The 25,372-nt window shown below is 44.4% G+C and overlaps 1 protein-coding gene across 2 annotated transcripts in view; it reads right to left on the minus strand.

The window, feature by feature from the left end:
• Positions 1-16,546: 16,546 nt before the first annotated feature.
• SLC17A5 (solute carrier family 17 member 5) overlaps positions 16,547-25,372 on the minus strand; it is a 1,156,538-nt gene continuing 1,147,712 nt past the window's right edge. The window contains exon 11 of one of the 2 annotated variants that reach the window (XM_069606252.1): positions 16,547-20,074. In XM_069606252.1, the coding sequence (XP_069462353.1) occupies positions 19,937-20,074 (138 nt within the window). In that variant the 3' untranslated portion in view covers positions 16,547-19,936. The remainder of the gene's footprint in view (positions 20,075-25,372) is intronic. The other variant, XM_069606253.1, reaches the window with a different exon arrangement.

A 25,372-nucleotide genomic window follows, 5' to 3' on the forward strand; every position in this document is an offset into this window, starting at 1 on the left:
GGGGGAATAAGTACATGTTGACGGTGACATGCTTATTTACCAAGTGGGTGGAATGTCTCCCGGCCCCCAACTGCAAGGCAGAAACAGCAGCTGCCCTGATGATCAACCGCATCTTTTCCCGTTTTGGTCTACCCCAAAGGATTGAGTCAGACAGAGGTAGCCATTTCACCAGTGAAGTAATGACAAAGATGTGGGAGATACTGGGGGTTAAAAGGAAGCTACACATTGCTTACCGACCGGCCTCTTCTGGAGCAGTGGGGAGATACAACCGAACCATTGTGAGCATCTTAAAAAAGTTTGTGGCAGATTCTGGACCAAGTTGGGATATCCGATTACCGCTTGTCTTAATGGCCATCAGATCTACCCCTTCATCTGCAACTAAAATGTCACCATTTGAGCCGATGACTGGACGCAGGATGGTGCTTCCCCAGCATTTGCTCTACAGGACCCAAGAGCAGACATTGATAAATGCCTCCACAACTCATGAGTATGTGGAGAATTTAAGGAAACACCTTCTACATGCTTTTGCCTATGCTCAGCGGAATCTAGAAAGATCAGCTGATAGCATGAAGACCCATTACGATTTGAAAACTACGAGGAAAGAATACAATGTGGGAGACTGGGTCTATCTAGACAATTTCCAAAGGAACCAGGCCAAACAGCGAAAATGTATGCCTACATGGAAAGGATCTTTTGAAATTGTAGACAAGATCTCCCCAGTCGCTTACAAGATCCGCATCCCCAAAGGTAGTTTGGCGGAAGGGGAAGACAAGTGGGTCCATACAAATCAGTTAAAGTGTTGCTATCCCAGGCACACACTGCAGTAACTGGAGGAGTCCTCTGCAATACCAGAGGGGGCCGCTCCAGAATAATTCAGTTCCAACCCTAAAATATCCCACATATAGTCTCTAAAATATTATGATTCTTTAATGCAAATGTCTCCTGATTATATCTTGTTTTTTTAAAATGAGAATGCAAATGTCTCTTGATTTATAAAATGTATATGCCACCCCACTATATCGGTAGTGGGGGAGAAATGTCTACGAATAGGTATTGCCGCTTTGCTTTGTCATCCTAGAAGAGATAAACCATGGAGACTGACCAAGGACGATGACCCGGGGACCGGGAGCAAAGATCCGAGGGGCCCGGGGTACCGCCCAATATTCCCATCAGGGCCGGCGAGGAGAACCGACCGATCTACCCTGGTGGAGGAAAAGATGCTGAACTTTGCCATCTACGGAATCAGAAGAAGATGATGCGGACATCCCAGCGCGTGGATCAAAACATCCTTTGCACCCGACTCCCCCTCGACTCGAAATCAAAGCGCAGTCGGGCGGGGGGGCTTGTCGTGTGTCTTGACCCACGTTTGAATTATTAGGGTACAACATTTGGTGCGGTGGGCTTAGAAAATCCAAGATAGCCGAAAAGCCCACATTGCGCCAGAATCCAGGAAAACCATGCAGTTTTTGCGCACACCAAAATGGTCACCTAACCTGCCACCCACCAGTGCGAGCGTGATGGACCGGAAGCGCCATGAGTGCAATGTGGTGCCAAAGGAAAAACAGCAGTGCCCGTTAGCTCAAAAAGCGCTTTGAAATCACCTTTGTTTCTGTCAGGAATGGCACTCTGTCAAGAGTGGCACAGGGTACCAAGGTAGGTTTTGGGTGGCTGTGCTGAAGTAAGGTAGCAGATAAGCACACACAGCAGGAAGTTCAAAAGAAAGAATAGTAGGAAACTGTAGCTGTGAGCCAAAAGGGGCAAAAGATACAAAGGTACAAACAAACTGGATTCCCTCTTGGGGTGTATGCTGAAATGGGAAAGAGTGTTCCACGAACCTTAGGAAACTCCAGCCTTCTGCACAGATTGCTATAACAGAGGCCCACGCTGTATGCTCATGGCTGGGAACAACAGCAGTGGGTGTCTGTAACACTGAAACCGGGACAACGGAAGGGGCAGAGGTTGCCTGCCGGAAACCAACAGGCAAGCTCTGTACAAAGGGATTACATAAAACACATGAGAAGACAAGAACAGATATATCCAGCGAAAAGGAAGTCAATGAGCAATCTAGCATAAGGAAATGAAGGAAAGGCAGTTGGACTGAAATAGATAACCTAAGGTGGAGTACAGAGGACTCAAGGAAGAGAACAAGGGAGCAGCAGTCAGGAAAACAGAAGGGCTGCAAAGTAGGAAGCAGGTCTGCAGTCAAGCGTGGCACTAGGTGCAGGCAAACTGTAGTGGACTGCGGAGGACTTTAGTAGGCTGCAAGGCAGGGAGTCCAGAAGAACAGGACAGAGAGAGATTAGTAGTAGGCGACAGACAGAGAGCCCAAAAGAATAGGGCCGCGAGGTAGGGAGCCCAGAGGAGCAGGGCCGTAGGTAGCTAAGTGTAATACAGGCTGTAAGGCAGAGGAGTGTAGCAAGCCGCTAGGCAGGGAGCCCAGAGGACAAGGGCTGTAGGCAGCGGGGGGAGACAGGCTGCAAGGAAGGAGCCCAGAGGACACGGGCTGTAGGCAGCGGAGGGAGCAGGCTGCAAGAAAGGAGCCCAGAGGACAAGGGCTGTAGGCAGCGGAGGGAGCAGGCTGCAAGAAAGGAGCCCAGAGGACAAGGGCTGTATGCAGCGAAGAGGTGCAGGCTGCAAGGTAGGGAGCCCAGAAGACAAGGGTTGGAGACAGCAGAGGCTTGCAAGCTGCAAGGTAGGGAGCCCAGAGGACAAGGGCTGTAGGCAGCCGGAGTAAGGCAGGCTGTAGGCAGGGAGCCCAGAGGACAAGGACTGTAGGCAGCCAGAGTGAGGCAGGCTGCAGGGCAGGGAGCCCAGAGGACAAGGGCCGTAGGCAGCCGGAGTGAGGCAGGCTGCAGGACAGGGAGCCCAAAGGACAAGGACCGTAGGTAGCCGGAGTGAGGCAGGCTGCAGGGCAGGGAGCCCAGAGGACAAGGGCTGTAGGTAGAAGGCAGCGGAGCGCGATCGGCTGCAAGGCAGGGAGCCCGGAAAGGGCACTGGATCAAAACAGAATAATGCAGCAACAGGAACAGCATACAAAGTAGCGGGTAAAGGCAAACAGGAGCGGGAGATCTCAAGATGCAAGACCCTGTGCTCCTGCAGGCAGCTGCTTATATACAGCCCTGCCCTGTTCTGAGGCAGGCTAATTGACAGCACCTGGGGCAGCACACCTGAAGACAATCTGCCTCCTCCCTCTCTGGTCCTGAGCAGGTGGAAGCAGCACTGGCCGCTAGGGCTTCTGGGGATTGTGGTCCCAATAACGATGAATGAGAATAGCCAGGAATTGAGGACTGTAGCCAGGTGAATTATGGTAAATGTAGTTAATTGAATAAAATAAGAAAGAACCAAAGTTGAGCAAATGGAAATAAAAGACCAAGGCGTGAAAAGGAGTTGTTCAAGGAGTATTAGGAGGATAAATGAGTACCAAGTAGTCCATGATGGTTGCCAGTGCATGTGCCAGCGGTGCGGACATGACAGTTTCTCTGAATTCAAGCTCAAAATGCCTATTTCAAACATTGCAAGATAGTTAATACATGAGACCATCTGTTCAAAATCCATTTTAATTTATGTCAAAAATGGCTAAAATTATGGGCACAAATTTATTCTACTGCAGAATCCACGTCAATACAATGTTAACAGCGATCATATGCTATCAAGTAAAATCCTCTTTTTGAAATGTATTAATTCAAGAAAACTCCCAAAAATGGGTGCAGTACCGGCGCCTGACACTAACCGGCGCTAGCGGTCTAAACTCTGACAGGAGAACTGTATTTCAGTAGCTGACAAAGAAGCCTGAGCCAGCCTGGACTTCAAAGCCTTGCTGGTTAATGAACATTCTTAACACCTACTGTTCCCAGAAGACAGTCTGATTCAATTAACAGTCCAAGAGGCTGGGAAGCCTTCACACCTCAGAACTCCACACAAAAAGGCAGGAAATCACAGGTTTCTGTTAACCAAATGCAGAGTGGCCCCTGGTCTGCTGACCTCAGTCAACACAATAGACTCTTTCCATTGAATAGAATATGCTGATTTGAGCTGTGACTGTAAACAGTGCTCTGCCTGGAAGGAAGGACATGTGATCTCTGACTCACCAAGTTTCTAGAGGCGGGCCAGACTGGGTTGTGGATTTCATATTGCACCAAATGTATGTTTGATTAAATTGCTTATAAAATATTGTATTAAGCTCACAGAAATGTACAATTGGGGGATCCTTAATATGAAAAATGCCCTCACGATTTTAGACCAAACTCCACTTTGTACGGTGTTCTGGGACCGGACCCCGCTATTTATTAATATTGCAGACACAGGGTTTATGCTAGAGACATAGTAAATTACTGTAATATGCCCAGAAGAGGGGTGTCCAATATTGGAAAACCCAACCAAAAAGCGCAAAATGTTGTCATTTCTTAACCCAAGCTCTTAGAAACATCAAAGTAATATATGATGTGTATATGTAATTTCAACAAACTGTATCTGGGAAATATGTATTTGGATCAAGAATAGATTTGTGTGCAAATTGACCAGGGGTGGATCCTCTGACCCATGAACATACCTCATCACGATGACTCACAACTCAGCTCCCCCAATCAAGGGAGAGAGGAGGACTTGGCCAATGATAAGTTGTGAGGGGCAGGCTTAGTTATGCCCACGCACACACCCATTTTCAAAACACATAAAAAGAGACTGCTTTGGACAGGCAAGACACTCACTTTGGATTTTCTTGCGAAGCATTTTGCCGGACCAGACAATATCCAGAAGGACCATCTCCAAAACTTAGAATCCAAACTCCAGAACTTGTAGCAGAGAGGCCTAGTCCACAAACTGAATCCTTTCCAGAGGCCTCAGCATCCAGTAAACCTAACCAAACTATTCAACAGCCGGGCGAGCTGTTTGATTCTGGCCTAGAACCCTGTGCCAGAAACACCCAGAAAGCAGAGCTGTATCCAGAACCAGAGACCAGACTGCTGTGAAGTGCCGCTAGCAGACCCAGACCAGATCGCTGTGAGCAGAACCAGTACCAGAGAGAGCAAACCTGACCAGACCCTGACGGCCTATTTCAAATTTATAGTGCGAGTACTCGGCTAGAACTGTGCCAGAACCAATCTCTTAGTCTAAAATAATCTGATTCAAACCATTTTAATCTGTCCAGAACTGCATCATGGGAATTGTGTGTTCATTCTGTAATTTCAAAGCTGTAAAAGTGTCATTTTGTCATTCTGAAGTTTCCTTTAATTTCGAGAAACTACCTCCACAAAATCGTCCGTATCTTTTGATCCGTATGTGCTAGGGACGAGGTTTAACTTTCATTGTAAAGCTACCAACGAACCCAGAACCGACTTTCCTTTCATTATAGTTTTTCCGTAATTGCGCTCGATGCACTCTGAAAAAGTGCCGCGATTTGCGATTTGACCCAATTTCTTCACCTGTCAAAATAGCTGCTTTTGCTTGCACTGCTAAAATTCATTTTCAACCTAATAATCCCTCATGAATAATTGGTAGTGTGGACTTGAACCAATCTTAAGTAGCTATCACCTACCCTGAATCTCCTATAGGGAATTAAAATCATTTTTAGCATATTTCACTCCCTTGCAAATCACATTAAAGTATTTTTGCCTGTGTTTAAAACTATCCCCGTTTCTCTAAGCTTGCTGGGGGGGAACGGGAATTGAACTACATTTGATTGTATTCCTGAGAACTGTGTGCTCTCCTTTCCATCTTTTTATATTGCATAAGGGGGGGGGGTGAATTGCCAAAAGGGGAAAAGTGATTACATTGTCTTTTGTTGAAATCATATCAAAGTTATTCCTGTGTTGCATTCTTTTCCATCATTGCATTTCCTTGAAACCATAAAAGTATTCTCTGCTACCTTATCCCTTCTATACCAACTCTTAAGTAATTAAATAAGCATACAATTGTAATATTATCCATTGTTGATCACTGTCATATTCTTAAGTGCGATATCAAATATTAATTTATTATAAAAGTGTGATATATATATCTTGTTTAATTTTTCAATAAATCTGTCAATTTGCAAAACAAACCTACTTGGCTCAGTGAGATCAGGGGGATTCAAAGAGAGGGGCATTATATAAGGGTTTATCATCCAGATTATAACTTGTCATAAAAATCTATAAATAAGGGCTTCCCTTGGGCATCCCAGACAAAGGCATTGATTTAGTGGGAGTGCTGAATTGAAGTCATTAACAGTGTCCGCGGTCATGACGCCAGCCCCTTAGCCAATCGGTATCTTGTTCGTCGACCGAACAGGGAAGTGTGACCGCGGAGCGAACATAGATATCACTAATTATTTCAGACCTACTTTTTGATAATTATAAAGAAACATACTGCACGGATGGTGACCAAATTTACAAAAGCACGCTTTCTGGACCAAGCCCCTGTACCTGCCGCAGATTTCGTCAAAATCCGTCTAGCGGTTTCACCTGTAGCCGTGTGCAAAGTTTTTCCCCCATTCAGTCTATGGGAAAAAAGATGTTTTGGGACCCCCACTATAACTTTGCCCCCCATGGCCCAAACATCTCCAAACTATGCAAAAAAAAGTCAGAGTGGCCCATATACTATTTTTGCAAAGTTTGGTGAGGATTCGTCCAGGGGGAACGGAGTTATAAGCCACCCAAAAACAGCAGCTTAACCATAACTACATGGCCACTACCGGGGCCATGTAATAAATATATATATATATATATATATATATATATATATATTAGATAAAGACTCGAGAATAATTAAATAAAGGTTACGGGGAGGACACCCGAGAAGGGAGAGGATTCGCCTTATTCCTACGCTTTAATATAGCGGCTAGAAGAAACATGTACCCAAAGTCCCACATAATGGGGAATGAATGGGCTACCACAACGTTTAAAGATGTTGTGAAAGGGGTTAGTTTACACTCCATGAAGGGGTAATGATTAGAGGTAGAGATATCTGTGCCCAGCTGGTGTCCGTCTAGTCTGTCAAGCGTCTGTCTTACATGTTTTGTTGCAACGTCATATGTAAAATATTTTTTAAGGACAACTGATTTAAAAATGTTGCGATTTAATAGCAGAGATAGAATCGCACACAAATTGATGGTTTTTGAGTAGATTAGAATATATAAAATATTGTGACAATTTGGATTGGAGCTTGCAATGTTTGGTGCTCGCTCATATTGTCAGAAGTTGTTTAAACCACACAAAAGCATTGACAAGTGTTGTATAAGAGGAAAGGGAACAGATTTAAGCATGGAAGACATGACTCCATTAGCACACTTATGCAAACAGTTGCCAAAACACGCACCCAAGCTAAAGTAATCTAGTACCAAGTGGGTTAAAGGTACCGCCCACAAGACGTTTATGACATGGCCACAAAATGGGTCTTTATCTAAAGCCGTCTTACAGCATATGACGACATATTTGCATGCCACATATACAGGCAAGAAGTTAGAAAAACGCCTTGCTGTTCTCGACTTGTGGAAAATATATGAACAGGTAAAGGAGGAAGAGCCGCCGACAGATTGGATACTTAATGTATACTCAGAGGAGGGGCGAGATGCCTACCGCGCCACCTGCCCCACCCAAAACGAGAGTTGAAAAAAGTAAGGACGAGGGGTTATACCCACAGAGAACTTAAAGCAGCCACAGGGTACAGCAACCCTGCGTATGAGTCACCTACACATAGTAGTGACGAATGTCAAGGGAACAATAAGGACAAAAATATTACCTCCGTAGCTCCAAGGGACAAGAAGAGACGTGATAACAAAAGAAGAGATCAGGCACAGACAAGTGCGTCTCTCGACAAGGAAAGAGAAAGGAAGAGATGGAAGGGAAGCGAAGGTAGAACTGATGATAGCATTCGCAAAAAATGAATGGATGGGAGGACAAATCTTATTGAAACTCGATGGCAAAGCCATTGATGACGCAAAACAAAAGGAGAGGTTAGATGAGACACAGAGAAAGGGGAAAGAGAAGGAGTTAAGAGACGAAAGGACAAGAAGGAAAGACAGGCAAAGGTGGGAACAGCTATATCGCGAAGAGCAAGACAGACAGCTCGATCGCAACCCAAGAGCAGCCAATGATCAAGACAGACAGAAACAGCAAAGGTTAGAGGAAGAGCAAAGAATACCTGAGAAAAGAATAAGAAGACAAAGAGATGAGGAAATTCGGAGGGCAGATTAATGAAGAAATGAAAAGAGAAAGGAAGAAGAAAGGGTCAGAAAAGAGGCGAGGAAGTGCAAAGGATTTGATGACGATATCGAACGTAAGCAAAGACAGAGAGCACGCGATCTTGAGTATTTGGAGAGGGAGGTTAAAAAACCTGATCCAGTTGTAGACTGGGAAGCCATCGAAGAATTCTTTCCTGCGTATGATTCAGTACCAGGCACATCTAGGGCGAATATGGAAGATGACTTCGACACCAGAACCATCAAGGAAACGATCGATAGAATATATGATGAAATGGGGCTAGAACAAACACACCAAGGGGAGGGGGAAGACGAGCGCCTGGAGAGCACTCAGCTGTACAACACTGAGGATGTCTCCAGAAGTAGTGGAAATAGAGACCTATCCCTGGATAGGCTAGAAATAGGTAGGATTAAAGAGGATACGAGAAGTTGCGTGCATTGGGGACAAACAATGTCCGACTCCGAAAGGGAGGAGCACAAGGAAAATGAAGGGAGACAGAGCGAAAGACTCCCAAAGGAAAAAGGGATACGATCGTCAGACACTAGCGAGTCTGCACCAAGAGCATCAGAGTCAGCCACGCAGTCTGACCGATATGAAGGAGTATCTCATAGTCAGAGGGGGGTGTATTCACCGCCCTATGTAGACAGATTAAGGACATTGCCAGGTAGACAGCGATGCAGGAATATTACTCCTGCAATAGACCGGAGAACAATGAGAGAAGGAGGGCTACACATTCCAATTTCCACTACTAGAGAAGGGGGAAGTAAAACCACAATATATTCCATGGCCACACATGGATCGAGAAAACTTGAAAAACAAGCTTCCAATGATGACATCGGGAGCCGGAAAGGGGATACATGAGTTAGAAAAAATGACAGGAGGAAACAAGGTAGCTATGGAGGCTATTAAGGGTCTCCTAATTGCCATACTTGGTGAGAGAGCAGACGATGTGTGGGCACGAGGCTACCCTGGTGTAACCACAATTATACCTCGCATGACGGAGCTCCATTTAACAATTGTAGAACCGCTGTATGGAAAGCGCTACAAGTGCTGTATCTAGACACTTCTGATATGGGAGCTATAATGAAGGATTCTGAGGGTCTGTTAATTTATATACAGAATTTCCAAGATGCATGGGTACTCGAGACTCATGAATCGTGGACAAAATGAAAACCTGTGTTTTACCATATATTGTGCCAAGGGTTGCCAGAACCGGTGCAGAAACAACTCAAGAAATTGGTAGGAGTTGAGGCTAAACCTTTGGCTGAAATACAGTCGACTATCGCACATTATTGTAGACTGCTGCAGGTAAAGAATCGCAAAAAGGAAGCAGCTCGAAAGGGTGAGGAAGCGAAATTGGTACAGCAGAAATTATCAAAGTATGCCTTTGAAGGAGCCATGATAACTAGCGCAGCCAAATCAAGCATGCAGGAGGTGGCTAGCCCACAACAGAATAATCAGGGTAATGTAGGGTTTTACCCACGGGGAAGAGGATTTAGGGGAAGAGGATGGCAGAGCAATCAGGAAGGTTGCACAGAATCACACGGTGCAACAACAAGCGCCAGGAGCACAAGGAGTGCAACCTCAGGGCATGGGCAATTTTCCACAAAGACAATCCCTACAGGTACCGTTGAAAATGTCACAGGCAATAAGCACAGGGTAGACTCCAAACCCTAGAAGGGGAAGTAACAATAGGAATGGGGAAAATCCACAAGTGCACAGTCGGCCAAACTTGTATATGAACTAGGGCAGCTCACTGGGAACCCTGATGTGCTCTATGCTATCAGTGACACCAGACCTTCACAGGGAACCTAGGGTGGATGTCGTTGTATGGGGTAAAGAATATTCCTTCCTACTGAACACAGGTGCAACAAGATTCTCAAGAGTTTTACAGGAGCTCACAGTCGAGTTCCCTTTGCAAACGCACTCCCAGTCTCCATAGGAGAGTGCGAAATGAATGTACCTTTATTATATTCACGTAAAACCCCAGTAAACATTTTGGGTCGAGACTTAATGACGAAGTTAAACATTACAATCTCCTTCACGGAGGAGGGCACAGTATGTTTCACTCCAGGAATGCACTACTCAAATGTATGTGAAATGATTAGAGCATACTCAGGACACACAGCCATGAGGGCTATACCATTAGAGCCAGAAATATTAGCATATGTAATACGTGTGCTTATGGCAGGATTGCCAGGCCTTGGAGACAAAATCATGAAAACACCTGATGAGTTCCTATTTAGACCAACAATACCGATGCATGAGGAGGAGGGACAAGTATTTCCCTTAATGATACACACAGCCGCAGTGCGAGGGAAAGTGGCAGTGGTTCATGGTTTCGATGACGAAGGCAGACAATGGTGCGCGATAATCGTCATCGAAGGATATCGAGTGACGACTGACATCACCGATTATCTGTTTGAAGAGCAAACAGATATAGGAGAGACAATGGTAGAAGTAAGTCTCACCTTTTTGGTAAAAACGATCAAGAGAGAAGTACCTCAGAGAATGATGCTGGCATTAAACCGTCCTGAATATTTTGATGACGACATGGCCCAGGTGCCTGTCCCAGTATGGACTACAGGACCCTATGGCGTAGGCCTCTTGAAGGGGGTGGGAGAAGTGAAAATGAAACTAAAACCAGGAGCAATTCTACCCACGACAATATCACATGTCCAGAGAGGCAGATGAAGGGATTTTTAAGACAATTTCTGCCATGATGGACTAGGGCATCTTAGTCACCATGTAATACGTCAGTGTATCCTGTGAAAAAAAGTAAAGGGGCATCTTGGAGGCTAGTGCAAGACCGTAGACCAATAAGACATTGTTGGGGTCGAGTTCCCTCTAGTCCCTAACCCGTCTACAATATTATGCAATATACCCGTTGAGGCAAAATATTTTGCGGTGATCGACCTGAAGAATGCATTTTTCTCAATCCCGTTGCACCGTGACTCACAAGATCTGACATCATTCACGTTCAGACAAATGCGTCTGAAAAGCACGAGGCTGCCACAGGGGTACTTGCGAGTCTCCGTCTATTTTCAACAGAGTCCCGCAGATGGATTTGAGCGATATTGCACTAGAAAGTGTCATCTTACAATATGTGGATGACATTTTAATTTGCAGCACCCACCACAGAAGAGCAATGCAGGCACGATTCTGTTCAGCTACTGAATATATTGGCTGAGAAAGGATATAAAGTTGACAAGGAGAAGTTACAATATTGTCAACAAGAAGTGCTGTACATAGGCCAACTGATCTCACCTAAGGGAAAGAAAGTGACCACAGAAAGGGCTGAAGCCATACGGAACACGGCTAAGCCACACACAAAGCAAATGCAGAGCTTTCTAGGTCTGTGCAACTATGTTAGGGCATGGGTCTTCGACTACAACTCCTTTACTAAACCTTTACTTCAGGCGCTAAAGAAGGCCCAAGTGACGAAAGAAAAGATTGAATGGTCTGAAACAATGGAGAAAGGATTCGCTGAACTCAAAAGAGCTATTTGTACAGCTCCAGTTCTCGGTATTCCCAATTATGCAGAGGAATTTTTCCTGTTTTCTCACACAGATGGCAGCGTCATGACGGCAGTGCGTGCTCAAAGAACCTCGTTGGGGCACAAGCCCCTGCATACTACAGTGGGAATCTGGACCCAGTAATGAGAGGCCACTTCCCATGCGAACAAAGTAAAGCTGCCGCAGCGTTCGCCATAGAGAAGGCGACAACCACTGTAATGGGATGCTCCATGACGTTGTAAATCGAGCACTCATTATTTGCCATTTTAGAGAAACCAAAGGGCACATTGACATCTCAGAGAGCTTCTGCTTATGAAGTGAGCATATCAAACCCATCGATTAAAATAGTCCGATGTTAGATAGTAAACCCAGCTATGTTCATCGCAGAGCCAGTCACTGAAGGAGAGCCGATACATGACTGCTTGAATTATGAACAATTCTATGATGAAATTCCCAGGGTAAAAGAAAATGCCTTGGCAGAAGGAGAGAACGTCTTTATGGACGGGTCTTCTAGAATCGACCAAAGTGATGGGCAAAGATACACAGGCGTTGCTGTGATAAAGCACACAGCGAATGGGGAGTTTCAAGTGCTCCTTAGTACTCCAATACCATTTCATTCAGCACAGGCTGCAGAATTATTGGCGTTGATACTCGCCATTGAGAATCACGCAGACCAGGAAGTAACAGTATACTGCGCCTATGTGACGACAACAGTGCACACAGGCTTAGCGCACTGGAAAAGGAGGGGTTACCTCCGAGCAGACAGCACGCCAGTGCAGCACGCAGCCTTATTGGACAGGCTGATTAAGGCACTACAGCTCCCGTGGGCATATTGGTCATGAAATGCGCTGCCCACACCAAGGGGACAGATTTTATCTCACAAGGAAATCAAGCAGCAGACACGGAAGCCAAGTGTATGGCATCAAAAAGTGAGACGGTTATGACAGTGGAAGCTATCCATACCAATGAACTAATGATCTTTACACGAACCGCACCTGAGGGTTACAGCAATTTGGGGCAAACACAGTTAATGGAACTCCAAGGGGAGGCACCGCAGGAAGAGAAGAACCATCAAGGGTGTTCTTTAAACCCCTCTGACAGCTTGTAGCGAGAAGACAGGACTGGTAAACCAGTAATGCCTGTCACCCTATTAAAAACAGCTCTGGAGCAACTACATTACCCAGCCCACATGACAAAAGAGAATCTAGCAGCAACGCTCACGGAAGACTGTTCATACTGAATTTAGCAGAGCATGTTGCATTTTTCATGGTGAACTGCATAATGTGTCAGCAATTATCACCGCTGGCCACACATTAAAAGTTATGAGAGGAGTCATCCCCAGGCCAAATGGGCCTTTTCAGCACCTGCATGTGGATTACGTCGACATGATTCAAGTCTGCAACGAGTACAGATACTTAATTGTTGTGGTGTGTCCATTGTCTAGATGGATAGAGGCAGGTCTATGTACACACAGACTCTACCTGTGCGGCAACATTTTTAGTGAGGGAAGTGTTCCCCAGGTGGGGGGTGTGTGAAGTCATGAGATCAGATAATGGTGATCACTTTGTTAATTCAATATTTGAGCAGATTAGCTTGCTGCTTGGTATAAAACACAAGTTCCCGTCGGCGTATCATCCGCAAGGTAATGGCATCTGTGAGAAGCTCAACGGCTTGTTAAAGAAAAGGATAGCCAATTTGAAGCTTACTCTAAGGAAGGGATGGCTGCACTGCCTTCCACTGGCACTGTATGCACTTTGGAACCAACCAAGGTCCGACCATCATCTTACACCACACGAGATGGCCACAGGAAGAAGAATGAAAACTCCTCTAACACTCCGAGATAGAGCTAGATGTGACGCCCAGTCAACAGGAGAGATTTTAGGGTCTGAAATGCAAAACTATCTGAACTGTCTAACATCTTGCCTTACTGTAATTTCAGGCCAGCTGCATCGACGACGAAAAGGGTGCAGCACAGCACAGAACGAGACACTGTATCAGACTCAGTTCAAGGTCTACATGTTCCACTCATCTTCCCTGGAGACGCTGTCCTTGTAAAAAACCATACAAGGAAAAGGTGGGACGAGCCAAGATTCAACGGTCCTTTTATCATAGAGGACTGCACTCTGTCCATTGTGAAGCTACAGGGCAGGAGAGCGTGGATTTTTCTCGGTGATATGAAGCCCTACAATGGAGAAGGCCCCCTGCCTGCACCCCAACGAGAGGAATCGTCGAGCAACGGGGAAGAACCACAGCACGTCCAGACGAGATCGATGACGAGGAAGAAGGACACATGACCAGCTAGACAAAGACATTCCTCTAAGCAAAAAAAAGGGGAGAAGGACATAAAAACAGACTCTGTGCATCCTAGTTGCAGGCTGAAGAAGAAAATTGCACGTAAGCCACAACATAGGCGCTGATTCATGGAATTATTTGCACCAAAAAACAGGGATTGGTGCGCCATTCTGCCTGCAAATCCCCATTCGTTAAACAGGGATTTGCGGGCAAAATGGTGCACAAATCCCTGTTTTTTGGCGCAAATAATTCCATGAATCAGCCCCATAGTCTGTTGACTTTGAACTTTGGACTGAGGCACGCTGAAGCCTTGATTAGAAAGGATATGCCAAATTTTGATCGAGGACATAAACTGGAAGAAAATACAGTGCCCAGATTCCTTCCACAGAGAGACCCTATTTGGAATCACTTATGGTGTCCCACAGTAGAGATATCACAAAGGACGTGGTCACCTATTTTCACCTAATGCTAAGATCATACCCGTCATTGGTGGGGAGGCTCACAAGTGTCACAGACTTTCTCCAAGATCCTGAAAATGAAAAAATAATAAGACAACTGCTTACTGTCATTGCTGAACAATTTATTATACTCCCTGAGTACAGCTGGAAAGAATCAAATGTTCCCAAAACAGGCGGAAATGGATGAGCTCATCAACACACTGTTCTTTCGCATAATTGAAGACTGTCCAACCATTGTCAGAAGAATGACAGATACACCAACATTTCTTCGAGATCCCTCAAATACAGAGAACCTAAGTCGTCTACTAAACAACATAATATTTCTGGTTGCACTCCACGCAAACGGACAGTGCAGACATTGTTTACATCAAGGAAAAACATATAATCCTGAACCACAGAAAGACAGGACAGATGACCCTGTCACCAGAAGACAGCAGATTGGCACACAATGTCCATTTCCGCCTAGTCACTGACTTTCCAGAGCTAATGGGGAGACCAATCGATGTTGACGTCCTCACAGTCATCAGAGATCCAGCTAATGTTGCACAAATGGGAATACTCCTCCATGGAATCGTGCTTCGAAGTGGAACTTTCTAATCATCAAAGGAGCTATTTGAGGAGACAGTGAAGCTTTCCACCGAGGAACAGATCGAGGAAGCAGAGTTGAGAACTTCACTTGTTGTGCCTGTTATTTTTCCTTCCTATTCTTCTCATATTGATCAGTGTCCAACATGTCCTCAGGACTGAAGCAGATTCGAGGGGTGGACTGGGAGCTTACTTACTTTGAACATGCACAGTAAAGGGACTCACTGAAGTATTACTTAATTTTATTTTTCCCATAGTCTAGCAAATACTATAGGCCAAACGCAAGAAGATTCATATTCTAGCAACACGAGGAAAGAAGGCTAAATCAAAACTCGGCAGAGACAGCTTGTGCCAGGGGAACCAAGGACATACCAATAGAAGCTATGAACAGTAGCTACTTTTAATTGAAGCTAAGAACAGAATATCCTGCCTCTGAAGAATCGAGATAAGGCGGCGAAGGCAGGTGGCGGGTGAAAAGAAAATCAAATACACAAATTGAGAGCAACAAGGCAAATTCACGGTGGTGGTAACACGTTTCCATCCGAGCAAGGAGGAGCACAGGGTCACACCTACACTTGGCATCCGCCCAGACAGAGATATCGGAACTTTCCCGAGAAAAGAAGATGCAGTTTCGAGGCCAACCACAGTGAACTAATTGACCCATAGCCCATAAAGTGATGATTGAAGAAAGGCAGGGTGAATTGGGGGACACCCTGCACCTGGCTGACCGTTCTGCATGCTGCTAAGCAAAGTGGAAATGTATGCATGGGGGTTGATGCCAACCCAATCAAAATGGACCAAATAATCTAGGGTCCTATAGTTAATAGAACCAATAGGACATTGTACTTTTAGTGACATCTACAGTAGTCATTTTGCAGGAAGGGCTTAGATGCCCACCTGATAGTGTTTACCGAATACCTTCACTCCGTTACCATATACAGATATAGCACCTATATTAAAGTTACCTTTTCCTAACCAATAGAATTGCATGTTAACTTTTGAGTGTTGCACGTCAGATTAGGATGCGTTTTTAGTATAAAAGTTATGTTTTGTATGAAGTTTGGGGGAGTTGAAGCGAGACGGGCTATCGCATCACTATTGAGTTCCAGGTCTCCCTGTTTTTTGTACTTGTCATCAAACTGACTCCCCTTTGCCAAACCATTGAGTTGTCCTTATTGATTGGTGTTGGAGTAGTAAATATGCACCCCCATCCATCTCAAGGTGCAGCTATCTCGTCTTAAAGTACTTCGGAGCAAACCCCGACTCTATGGGCCGGCCAGGGGTCTCCCCAGTACACAACATTAAAGTGTATCTTGCCTTGTCAATTTCCAATCTGACTCCGGAGTCCTTTTGTCTGATTTTACGTTCATAGTCTGGATGGCAGAGATGTCTGTTCAGCCAGAGGCAAAATACAGGGTTCCTTTACCATCCTGGAAGAGAAGCAAACTCCAATAATGCAAACCAAGAAAACTGTAACTGAGCTTTTAAACAAACCTGAAGGAAAAAAGAAAGAACTGTAAACTTGTAAATTTTAAACCATTTTATCTGCTTCAACCGCAACCCCCATGTTAGCAGAAACCACGGTGATGTCAGGTATTAAAACTTCCATCTTGCAGGCACATGTGTAAAGATGAATTTCCCTGTACAGTAACAGGTTGCCATTGCAACAGTTATATTGAATAGATTGAATAGTCAGATTAATCCAGAAGAAGCACGGAAGATTACTGCATAAATGGTTGATATGTCAAGATTATAATGTCAAGGGAACAAAAGGTAGTGTGACTACCATGGCATACAAACCTTCATTGTCAATGGAACACTTTGGAGAGAAAAAAATGCAAATTAATATCAGTCATTTTTAAAAAAAACACGTAAACACAATTTAAAAGGCACAGTGCTCAATCGGTTGCACAGATGTACCCTCTTGGCACATACTGCCATAGGAAAGCACGCATCTAGCACTACAAAAAGAATAACATACATTGGAATGAATGTACCAGGCATTTAGCTTCAGTGTATTCAGGAGACAGTGTACACTCCATTTGATTACAATGATTACAAAAATCGGTCTCCTATAATATTTACCCACTGACCAAGCAAGCCTGTAGCTACATTTATGCTTTCTTAATGCACTACATTTTGGATTCAGAATTCTCAACCAAGTGAAACGTAATTACATTTCAGCAACTGTGATGGTAAAGAAAGTAACACCAACATTAAAAAAAAAACATGTGCCTATTATAATGCAGTTCCGTAGACAGATAGGGGACCAAATATATCTGTACACAGGCCATCACCATTTCCTAGAAATGAATCAAACCCAGCTCCATTGGAGCATGTACTGTTAACAGCAACCTCTTATGTTCTAACATTTTACAATGTGTGTTCCGGGAATTGTCCCCTATCAATTCAGGCGTGCCTTTGGTTTCCTGAGGAATGAGAGCTCTTGCTGAATCTTTGCATCTTTGTCGGCTTGATTGAAGTTCATCATCATTGAAACATGCAAAACATAACTGTATAGAGAACACAGTCTCCATTGGAATTCCAGCCTTCACACACCAAGTAGCTGCGAGTGTGCAATTGAAACGAATCCTTCCAATGACAAATGGACAAAGTAGGTTAAAACCTAGTACATTATCACAAGGGTGTTCCTCACCTCTTGACAATATAAAATGGACAATATCCTTATCAATTTTTGAAAAATGCCTCTGCAAAAAATAAAATGACAATGTTAAACATACTGGCCAAATACTAATGGAGTGATCAACTAAGGTGCATTTCGAAAAAGAATAAAGATCTGCATCATGGCAGCATTTCACAACAACTCTTTTCTGGAAGGAGAGAGGTACCCGACAACTAGAGAACAGACGGAAATGGTAAAGCAGGTTTAGTCTACGTAAATACCCTGCGCCTGGATGCCCATGGGCCCACAGGCTTTGGCGCAATATAAACAAAATAACATAACGTAAATCTTCTCATTTAGAGGTGGAGGATCACAAATGCCCCACTTACAGGAAAACTAGCACTGGATGGTGAAAACCATTGATTTCGAGTGAATTAAAGGAATGTCAGTCTGCTTCATCACTTAAAGGTCAAACTGATCCGTTTTCCGATGAGTTCTGATCCTCTCACGTTAACATCGGAGCCAAAGAAAGTCAGTCTATGGTGTAAGGTCTAGCTGATTGCAGGGTAACATTGGAGCCAAAGAGAGTCAGTCTAGAGTGTGAGGTCTAATTAATTGCACAGGTAGACCACCCATAGCTCTGGGTTGAAATACCACATTTTACCACAACAATGCAGATCAGGCATGAACTTCTGAACGGATAAGCTAAGGCTGACAGCACCATCATGGCAATCACTTATTCACTAATAAGAAATCCGTGTATCAATAGCATTCAAGAACGAACGCTAACCAAGTACAAGACTCAACGGAAAGAAAACATGCTGACATGCTACTTTCTTTGCTTAAATTAGCTGGTTACGTTTTTTTTTCTTCCAAAAACGCTCCATAAGGCAGACCCAGTCTATTTGATTTGATTAAAAACTGCTCATATTTTCCAAAAACAGCACAAAAACGTCCTGCACCCAATCATTACAAAAACGAGCTCTGCCACGAACATCTCCAGAGCCTGGTGCCCGGGGAAATGAATAAAGACTAAAGTCACAGACAGCCAGTGTCGAGCATATTGCTCTCAAAAAGCAACACGTTTGCAACCTGTTAAGGCGGCCAATTCATTTTGTTAACGCACACTTCAGTAAAAGGGGCAGACTGTAACGCCTGTCTTTACAATTAGAGCCTCAACCTAACATCATGACTGTTTGTATAACTGCTCTCTGAATGCCTTGTGATTTAGTCCCCACCGCCAAGATGACATATCGAAAGCGAGGGGATTTGGGGGTGATAAGAATACAAGTCACACTTAATCGTAATAAGTAAATATCTTTAGGACATTAAAGTCCTAGAAAACTCCCTGAGTTTGTTGATCGCCTGATATGTTCATGATGCTTCTATTCCGTGTAAACAAATGGGGAAATAACCACATTTAATGCTTAAGTAAAAGAAAGAAGCAAAGAAGCTGAAGCCACCATGGCACGATGACAGGTTTGCATACAATACCCGTTTGGTACTGGGTGACTGGACGGACTTCCTTTAAAGCAGGCTGCTTCAGCATCCTAACCCTCAACTGCCAGTGTCCCTGTGAGTTCCCTTCTCAAAGGGCACGACTTATACGACACCCCACTTCAATTCTACTATTTATTTTTACTGAATGCACTGGAATCCGAAAATTGCTAGTGATTTGCAATGTATACACAACATAGCGTTCGAGTGTGCGCCTGATGCTATGTAGTGAAAATCTGTACATTTAAATATAGTCGTTCCTGAAGGGCGACTTCATAACATGCACCTTGCTACTGCAGGTTCAGGTTTGATTGTCACGCAATATTGTCCCGTTTAAAACATAGTAATTAGATTATCTCAAGATAATTGGGTTTATACATATACATCTAAAAATACATATATATATATATATATTCAGTCTGCACGGACATATTTCTGTTGCCTAATTTGAACATGCACACAGAGAAGCTTTGGTTTCTCAGTTTTAAACTGTGGACACCACACAATGAGGCAACCGCTGTGAACGTTCCAGTACTCCACATGCACCATGCTTAACTGATGGTACATTTTCATTATGGACTCTTAAATATACTTCGCTTTTGAATGTTCATATTTGGTGAATTACCAACAAAAGTGATGCTCTCGTTTTTGGATAGAAAATATTTTCTATCGGGCACTCCAAACACAAAAAACGATTGTATATACTTGTGTCGGCTTCTCGAAGGCACATTTGGAGCAGGCATTCAGAGTTGGGGAAAGCAGATCGGCCCTAGAGCCACGACAAAGGTGGATTCAGTTGAAGTGCGAGTGCTGACCGTTGACCGCCCAGCTCTGTACTGTCCCACTGGCAAATACAGCAAAGAAAACCGCTCCAAACACATCGATAGCAGCAGAGATGTAGAAAACAAGCTGCCATTCTCCCACAGTGTTCTGCAAAGGAAACAAAATAGCCGATCAGTGGTGAACATTCATTATTACAGAATGGAGAAAAAGAACTAAAGTTGCAAGCAACGAGAATTGCTAAGTCTACTTGGCATAGGAGTACAGATAACTGGAAAATGGCATGTGAGGAGGGACATATAGCCTGGGAGTGTCCTTCGGTTATCTACCCACCCATTCAATGCCAATTGCTATTAAAACACCTGTAAATTCACACCCATTCCCACCTAAAACACAACCCCCAGTAAACTCTTTATGTACATTTATTTTATTTTTACATTTATAGTAGCGCACAAAACCCTCAGGCCTCTAGGCGCTAGTTACAGTTATTGCGTAGTGCCACTCTACAAAGTGCATGACCTCGCATAAGGTTACAGCATGCAAGTGGTCTTGAAGTCCTAATCTAGCAGAGCCACGCCTCATTGTGCAGGGGGCTACTACAGGTGTACAGATTAAAGGTAAGTACATAGTCTGGCAAAGCCACGCCTCATGGTACTGGGGATTACATCAGGTATGCAGATACACAAATGGGCAAATAAAGGTAAGTGCATAGTCTGGCAAAGCTGCGCCTCAAGGTACTTGGGGCTACATCAGGTATGCAGTAACGCGGTATGGTATGTTATAGACAAGTTGCATTATGTAAATAGCAGCAAGTTACAAGTCAGATCGGGAATGTCTTATGACATTGTCAGAATGGATTTCTGAACTCTGCTCTGGTGAACAGATGTTCAGGAGGCCACTGTTGCTTAGTGAAACAGGGAACACTTCTGCGAAGTTAGCCAGGGCAATTCTAGGTAGGTTGGAGAGCAGTCAAGTTAGGTCTCCAGAGTAGTGTGGGAGATCTGAGGTCTTGGATGACCACACACAGAAGGACAAGAATTACCATTTGACAGCAGTAGATCACATATACACATTTTATTAGGTCCAGAACAAACACCAATGAACAATGAAGAGCACAGTAATACTACTACTTAAACACACACTAGGTCAAACATTTGTACAGTCACTTTTCAGTCAATGCAGTAAAGAGTAGATTCCCGCCAAAACCTGTAATGAGGTAAAGCAAACACATTTTAACACACTGGCCAACTTCAGAAATGGGTATCCCCAACTTAAAAAGTCTGGCCCTATGTAGATTGGAGCCTTGTGCTCAATGTTATGTTCGTGAGTAAAAATGCTTGTTGATGCGTAAAGCTCACAAAGGACAAGCTTCAATGGGAAGGAAAAGTTAGAAGAGGACACTGGAGTGTGAGGAATTTGGTTTCAAGAGTCCGAGGCGTGTCTACTATGGAGAACAAAGCTGTCGACCAACTTTTGGTCGACCATAGGAAGCAAGTGCCACCCAAGTCAAGATAAGGACCACAAGGGATACTTTGTGCATAAAAACGTGATGGGTGAACTAGGGGCCACTGGTAAGTGGTATGATTACTCGCCGCTCACTCCGGTTCCAAACTTGGCAGGTTTGAAGGTCGCCTGGACTAGGAAATCCCCTCCTTGGTAACGCTTCAAAGTGCACAGGCGCTGCGGGTGCGGATCTGATTTACATCTGGAGCTGGATCTCTCATCACCAATGCAGGACAAAGTAAGCACCGATGCAGCTAGTTGAATAAAGGTGGGAAAGGTACCAGCAGCGACCGACACTGTCGCACATTGATGCAGGAGCACACAAGTTTCGGAATGACGCACGCTTCTCTCTCGCGGGCCAAAGCAGTAGGGACGACGGGATTCGGCAAGTTTGCAGTGCAAACTAAGGTGCTACCAAAGCTCGAGCCCAAACTCGATGTAGCAATGCTCCAGCGCGGGTGCCAAGGTACAAGCTGGTCAGTCCACTGGAGAGCTCAGGGACACTTCCGAGAAGGCTCGTTTGCAGGACACCCAAGAGGTGTTGAAAGTGATTGGTCCCACCACTCAAAAGGGTTGAAGCACCTTTGCAGGTCTTCAGAGATCGAGCCAAAAAAGCAGGGCTCTACCAGGACAACAGCGGGCTCACGGTGCCAAACCTTCTCTATATGGTACCAGACAGTCCTTGGATCTGCTTTGCTTCTCAGGATACTTGGCTCAGTGTATAGGTCGATTCGGACCTATGGGTGATCTGTGGGTCTGCACTCAGAGCCCATCCTCATATCCTAAAAGTCCAGGGCGGGTTCGCACCCGGCTGGCCAATGAGGAGGTCTGCCCACTCATGCCTGCCAACAGTAGTCCAATCAGGGACTACTGAGACTCTCACGTACACAGGCACACCAGACATTCTGGCACCAGTAGTGTGGATTGGGCCCAGACAGTCCCAGCCCATTTCCTGGTTACCCAATCATTTGACATGCATTAGCCTGTGAAAAGCATCAGCTTTCACCAGAGAATGCATGCCTAAAAAAGGACTCCCTGGGTCAAAAAGAGCAAGGGGAAGGCCAACTGACAAAATGGCCAAACGAGAAGACAAAAGACCTTGTGGAACGGCCATGACTGACACTAGCCACAGCCATGAGCCACACGCAGTAAGCACGGTATGGCTCAGTAAAAGTTAATACAAATACATGAAAAAGCTTCTACTGCCACCAGTCCACTCATAGGCACATTGTCCAGTTATCAAAAAATCCTTAAGGGAGGTCTAGGGCCCAAAAACACAAGGAGCCCAGTGTGCGGTACTGTAATGTAATTTGCGCACTGAAATACAGTTGCCAAAAGTGGCAAAAAAGTCATAAGACTAAGGGCAACAATGTTTCCCAGTACTGACAGCGAAAGTCCAGTGGAGCGCAGCTGAAGGCTATGCTTCACTGGCAGAAAGTCAGGACAGGAGGCTGAAACAAAAGCATCAAGTTGGGGGATCCACAAATATAAAGGTAAAATACCAGCAAGTTAAATTTGACCCACTACCCACTAAACCCATCAAAATGCCTGTGAAATTCTGGGTTGGGTGGCCGACTTCAAACAGTACTCACTTTTTTTTCCCCCCATTTACTGCATGTGAAGAAATGTTAAAACGTACACGTTTTCCGAAGGAAGCTAGCAGTGCCTCAGCACTGGGAGAGGGCATGTGCAGGCTGATCGAGAACAGCCGGTCATTAGCTGTGCCCATAACTCACCTTCTCCCCCTGACATGGCAAACGAAGCCCCCACAAGGGACATGCACTGCATCTACAGTCTGTGCTGCTGTGGATGGCCAGGGACCCTGCAATTATGCTGCTAAGCAGCTCTTGAGTGCTCCCAAAGACGTCAATATTTCTTCTGCTTTTTTTCTCTTGGAAATTACCCGCAGTGAGAGGTCATTAAGGGGGCTTTCATTTTGGGATTTCACAAGCCTCACGGACCGCCCCATGAACGGTGCAAAGACCTCCAAGGGGAGCCAGGCTCAGAGACCAAAGGGCTTTTCATACATTTATGTCTTTATAGTGGAAACTTTGCATTAAAAAGCCTGCATTAAATAACTTGTTGCTCGTTCTGAACAGTGGACCGTTGCTTCTAAAAGGTGGTGTATGTGTCCTCAGGGGGAGAGATGCATTGTTAAAGTTGGTGAATCAGAGGACAGCAACGCTGGCAGAAAGGTGCTCGAGTCGTTCTCTTTACTGGTGCATGCTGGGATTTGTAGTCTACTTGGAATGCAGGTATGGGTGTCGGTATGACCGTGTTGGCAGCTGCCCACAGGTAGAGGGGAAGGCACAGGAGCCAGGTCCTTCTTGGAGAGTCCATCTTGTTTGATGGAGGGTTAAGGGTGGGCACAAGTGATGTTAAGTTCCGTTAATTCATCAAATCTTTTTCACATAAGTAAAAAGTACTCGGTTTGATTTCACATATACTTGTTTCAATGTACAATCCTCCACATGCGAAGAAACATCTTTTTACTGTGCTTTAAACAATGCGAAAGGAACCTATTCAGTGGTCTAAATATCACAAAAATGCAATTGTGTGCCTATCTAGAGCAAGATCTAGCGTCAGGAATCTACAGCCTGTAACTATCTCCATAGTGTATAGAAAATTAACTAAGATGAGAGGCTCCCTATCCAGGACAGTCTGTCCCTTGTAAATGTGGTGGTCATATTTAGGAGACCATTTTACACAGTGATTTAGAATACCCGCAGTTAGAGATTTGGTCCGGAGATCATTTCTTTACATTTAGGGACAATTAACAATTTCAGCATACCATTATTTCCTGTATTTTGATGAGTAATGTTTTAATTAAATGTTTTCACAAATGCAATATTGTGCGTAGTCGCATTTAAATGTGTGTTTCTCTGAAAATGTTTCACTTAATTTGGTTTCATTGTATAAGAAGCATTCTTAGAAAAAACGAATGAACACCATTCAGAAATTGCTACCAGAATTTCTGGACTGTCCTACTGCTATGCATATAGGTTAAATGGTCACGGAGTAAGCTTTAAACACTGCCTGTTGCAATCACCTGAGGGAAACTAATGCATTTGTGTAACATGAAAATTAAGCAGCTTTCGAGAGACCATAGGCACAGTGCTGAAACGCTGGCTAAATGTATAGGAACCTTCAACCTAATTTAACATACAGGCTCTCATCTGTTCATGTTGTAGTGGCTAATTGAAATGCGCTCCCTTCGCCCCTTAACGTTTGCATCCACAGTCGTGTTCATGTCAGTATCCTCCGTAGCATGTTAAGTGTCCTATGTGTTGAGGTGCTGAATCCAGACAAGACCATTTGAAATAGAAATCCGCAGAACTCGATGCTCTTTTGACATTGTCATCTTTGTCACCTTTTGTTTTGAATCTCAGCAAAAGGGCCAAGGACTGAATGGATTTAGCAAAAAAAAAAACACTAACGTTCGTCATCTAGAGGTTATGTCCACAACACATTCATGTAATTGATTTTTGCGAATTCCCTGCCAGTGCATTAACAGGAAGGAGGAAGTAAGCAACAAAGGAGTTTATGGGGGTCAAAGAAAAATCCCAACATATACTATAACACAAAATATACCTTTGTGCTAATCACACGTGCCCCTTTTACAACACTGAATTGGACACTGATCATGGAGGGATGAAAGGAGCATCCAAGCGCTGCCACGTCTCAAACTGGGGCAGTATGTATTTGGTGTATGGGCCGAACATAATGTTGACATTGTCAATTTCTTAAGTAGATATTAAAGCATGAAGCGTCGATGTAGCATAACACATTATTTGTGTACACATTACAAAGAGAAGTCTGTAACGGTTTATTAAGAGGCCACCCTCAACACAGAGTTCCTTCCCTCCCCAAGCAAGGTGTAGCCCAACAAACTGTTTAATGTCCATTATTTATTCAGCACCATCTCCAATTCATCTAATACCCCTT

The sequence above is a fragment of the Ambystoma mexicanum genome, chromosome 4p (assembly GCF_040938575.1).
Source record: "Ambystoma mexicanum isolate Mex_15411 chromosome 4p, UKY_AmexF1_1, whole genome shotgun sequence".
In the NCBI taxonomy this organism is placed as follows: domain Eukaryota; kingdom Metazoa; phylum Chordata; class Amphibia; order Caudata; family Ambystomatidae; genus Ambystoma; species Ambystoma mexicanum.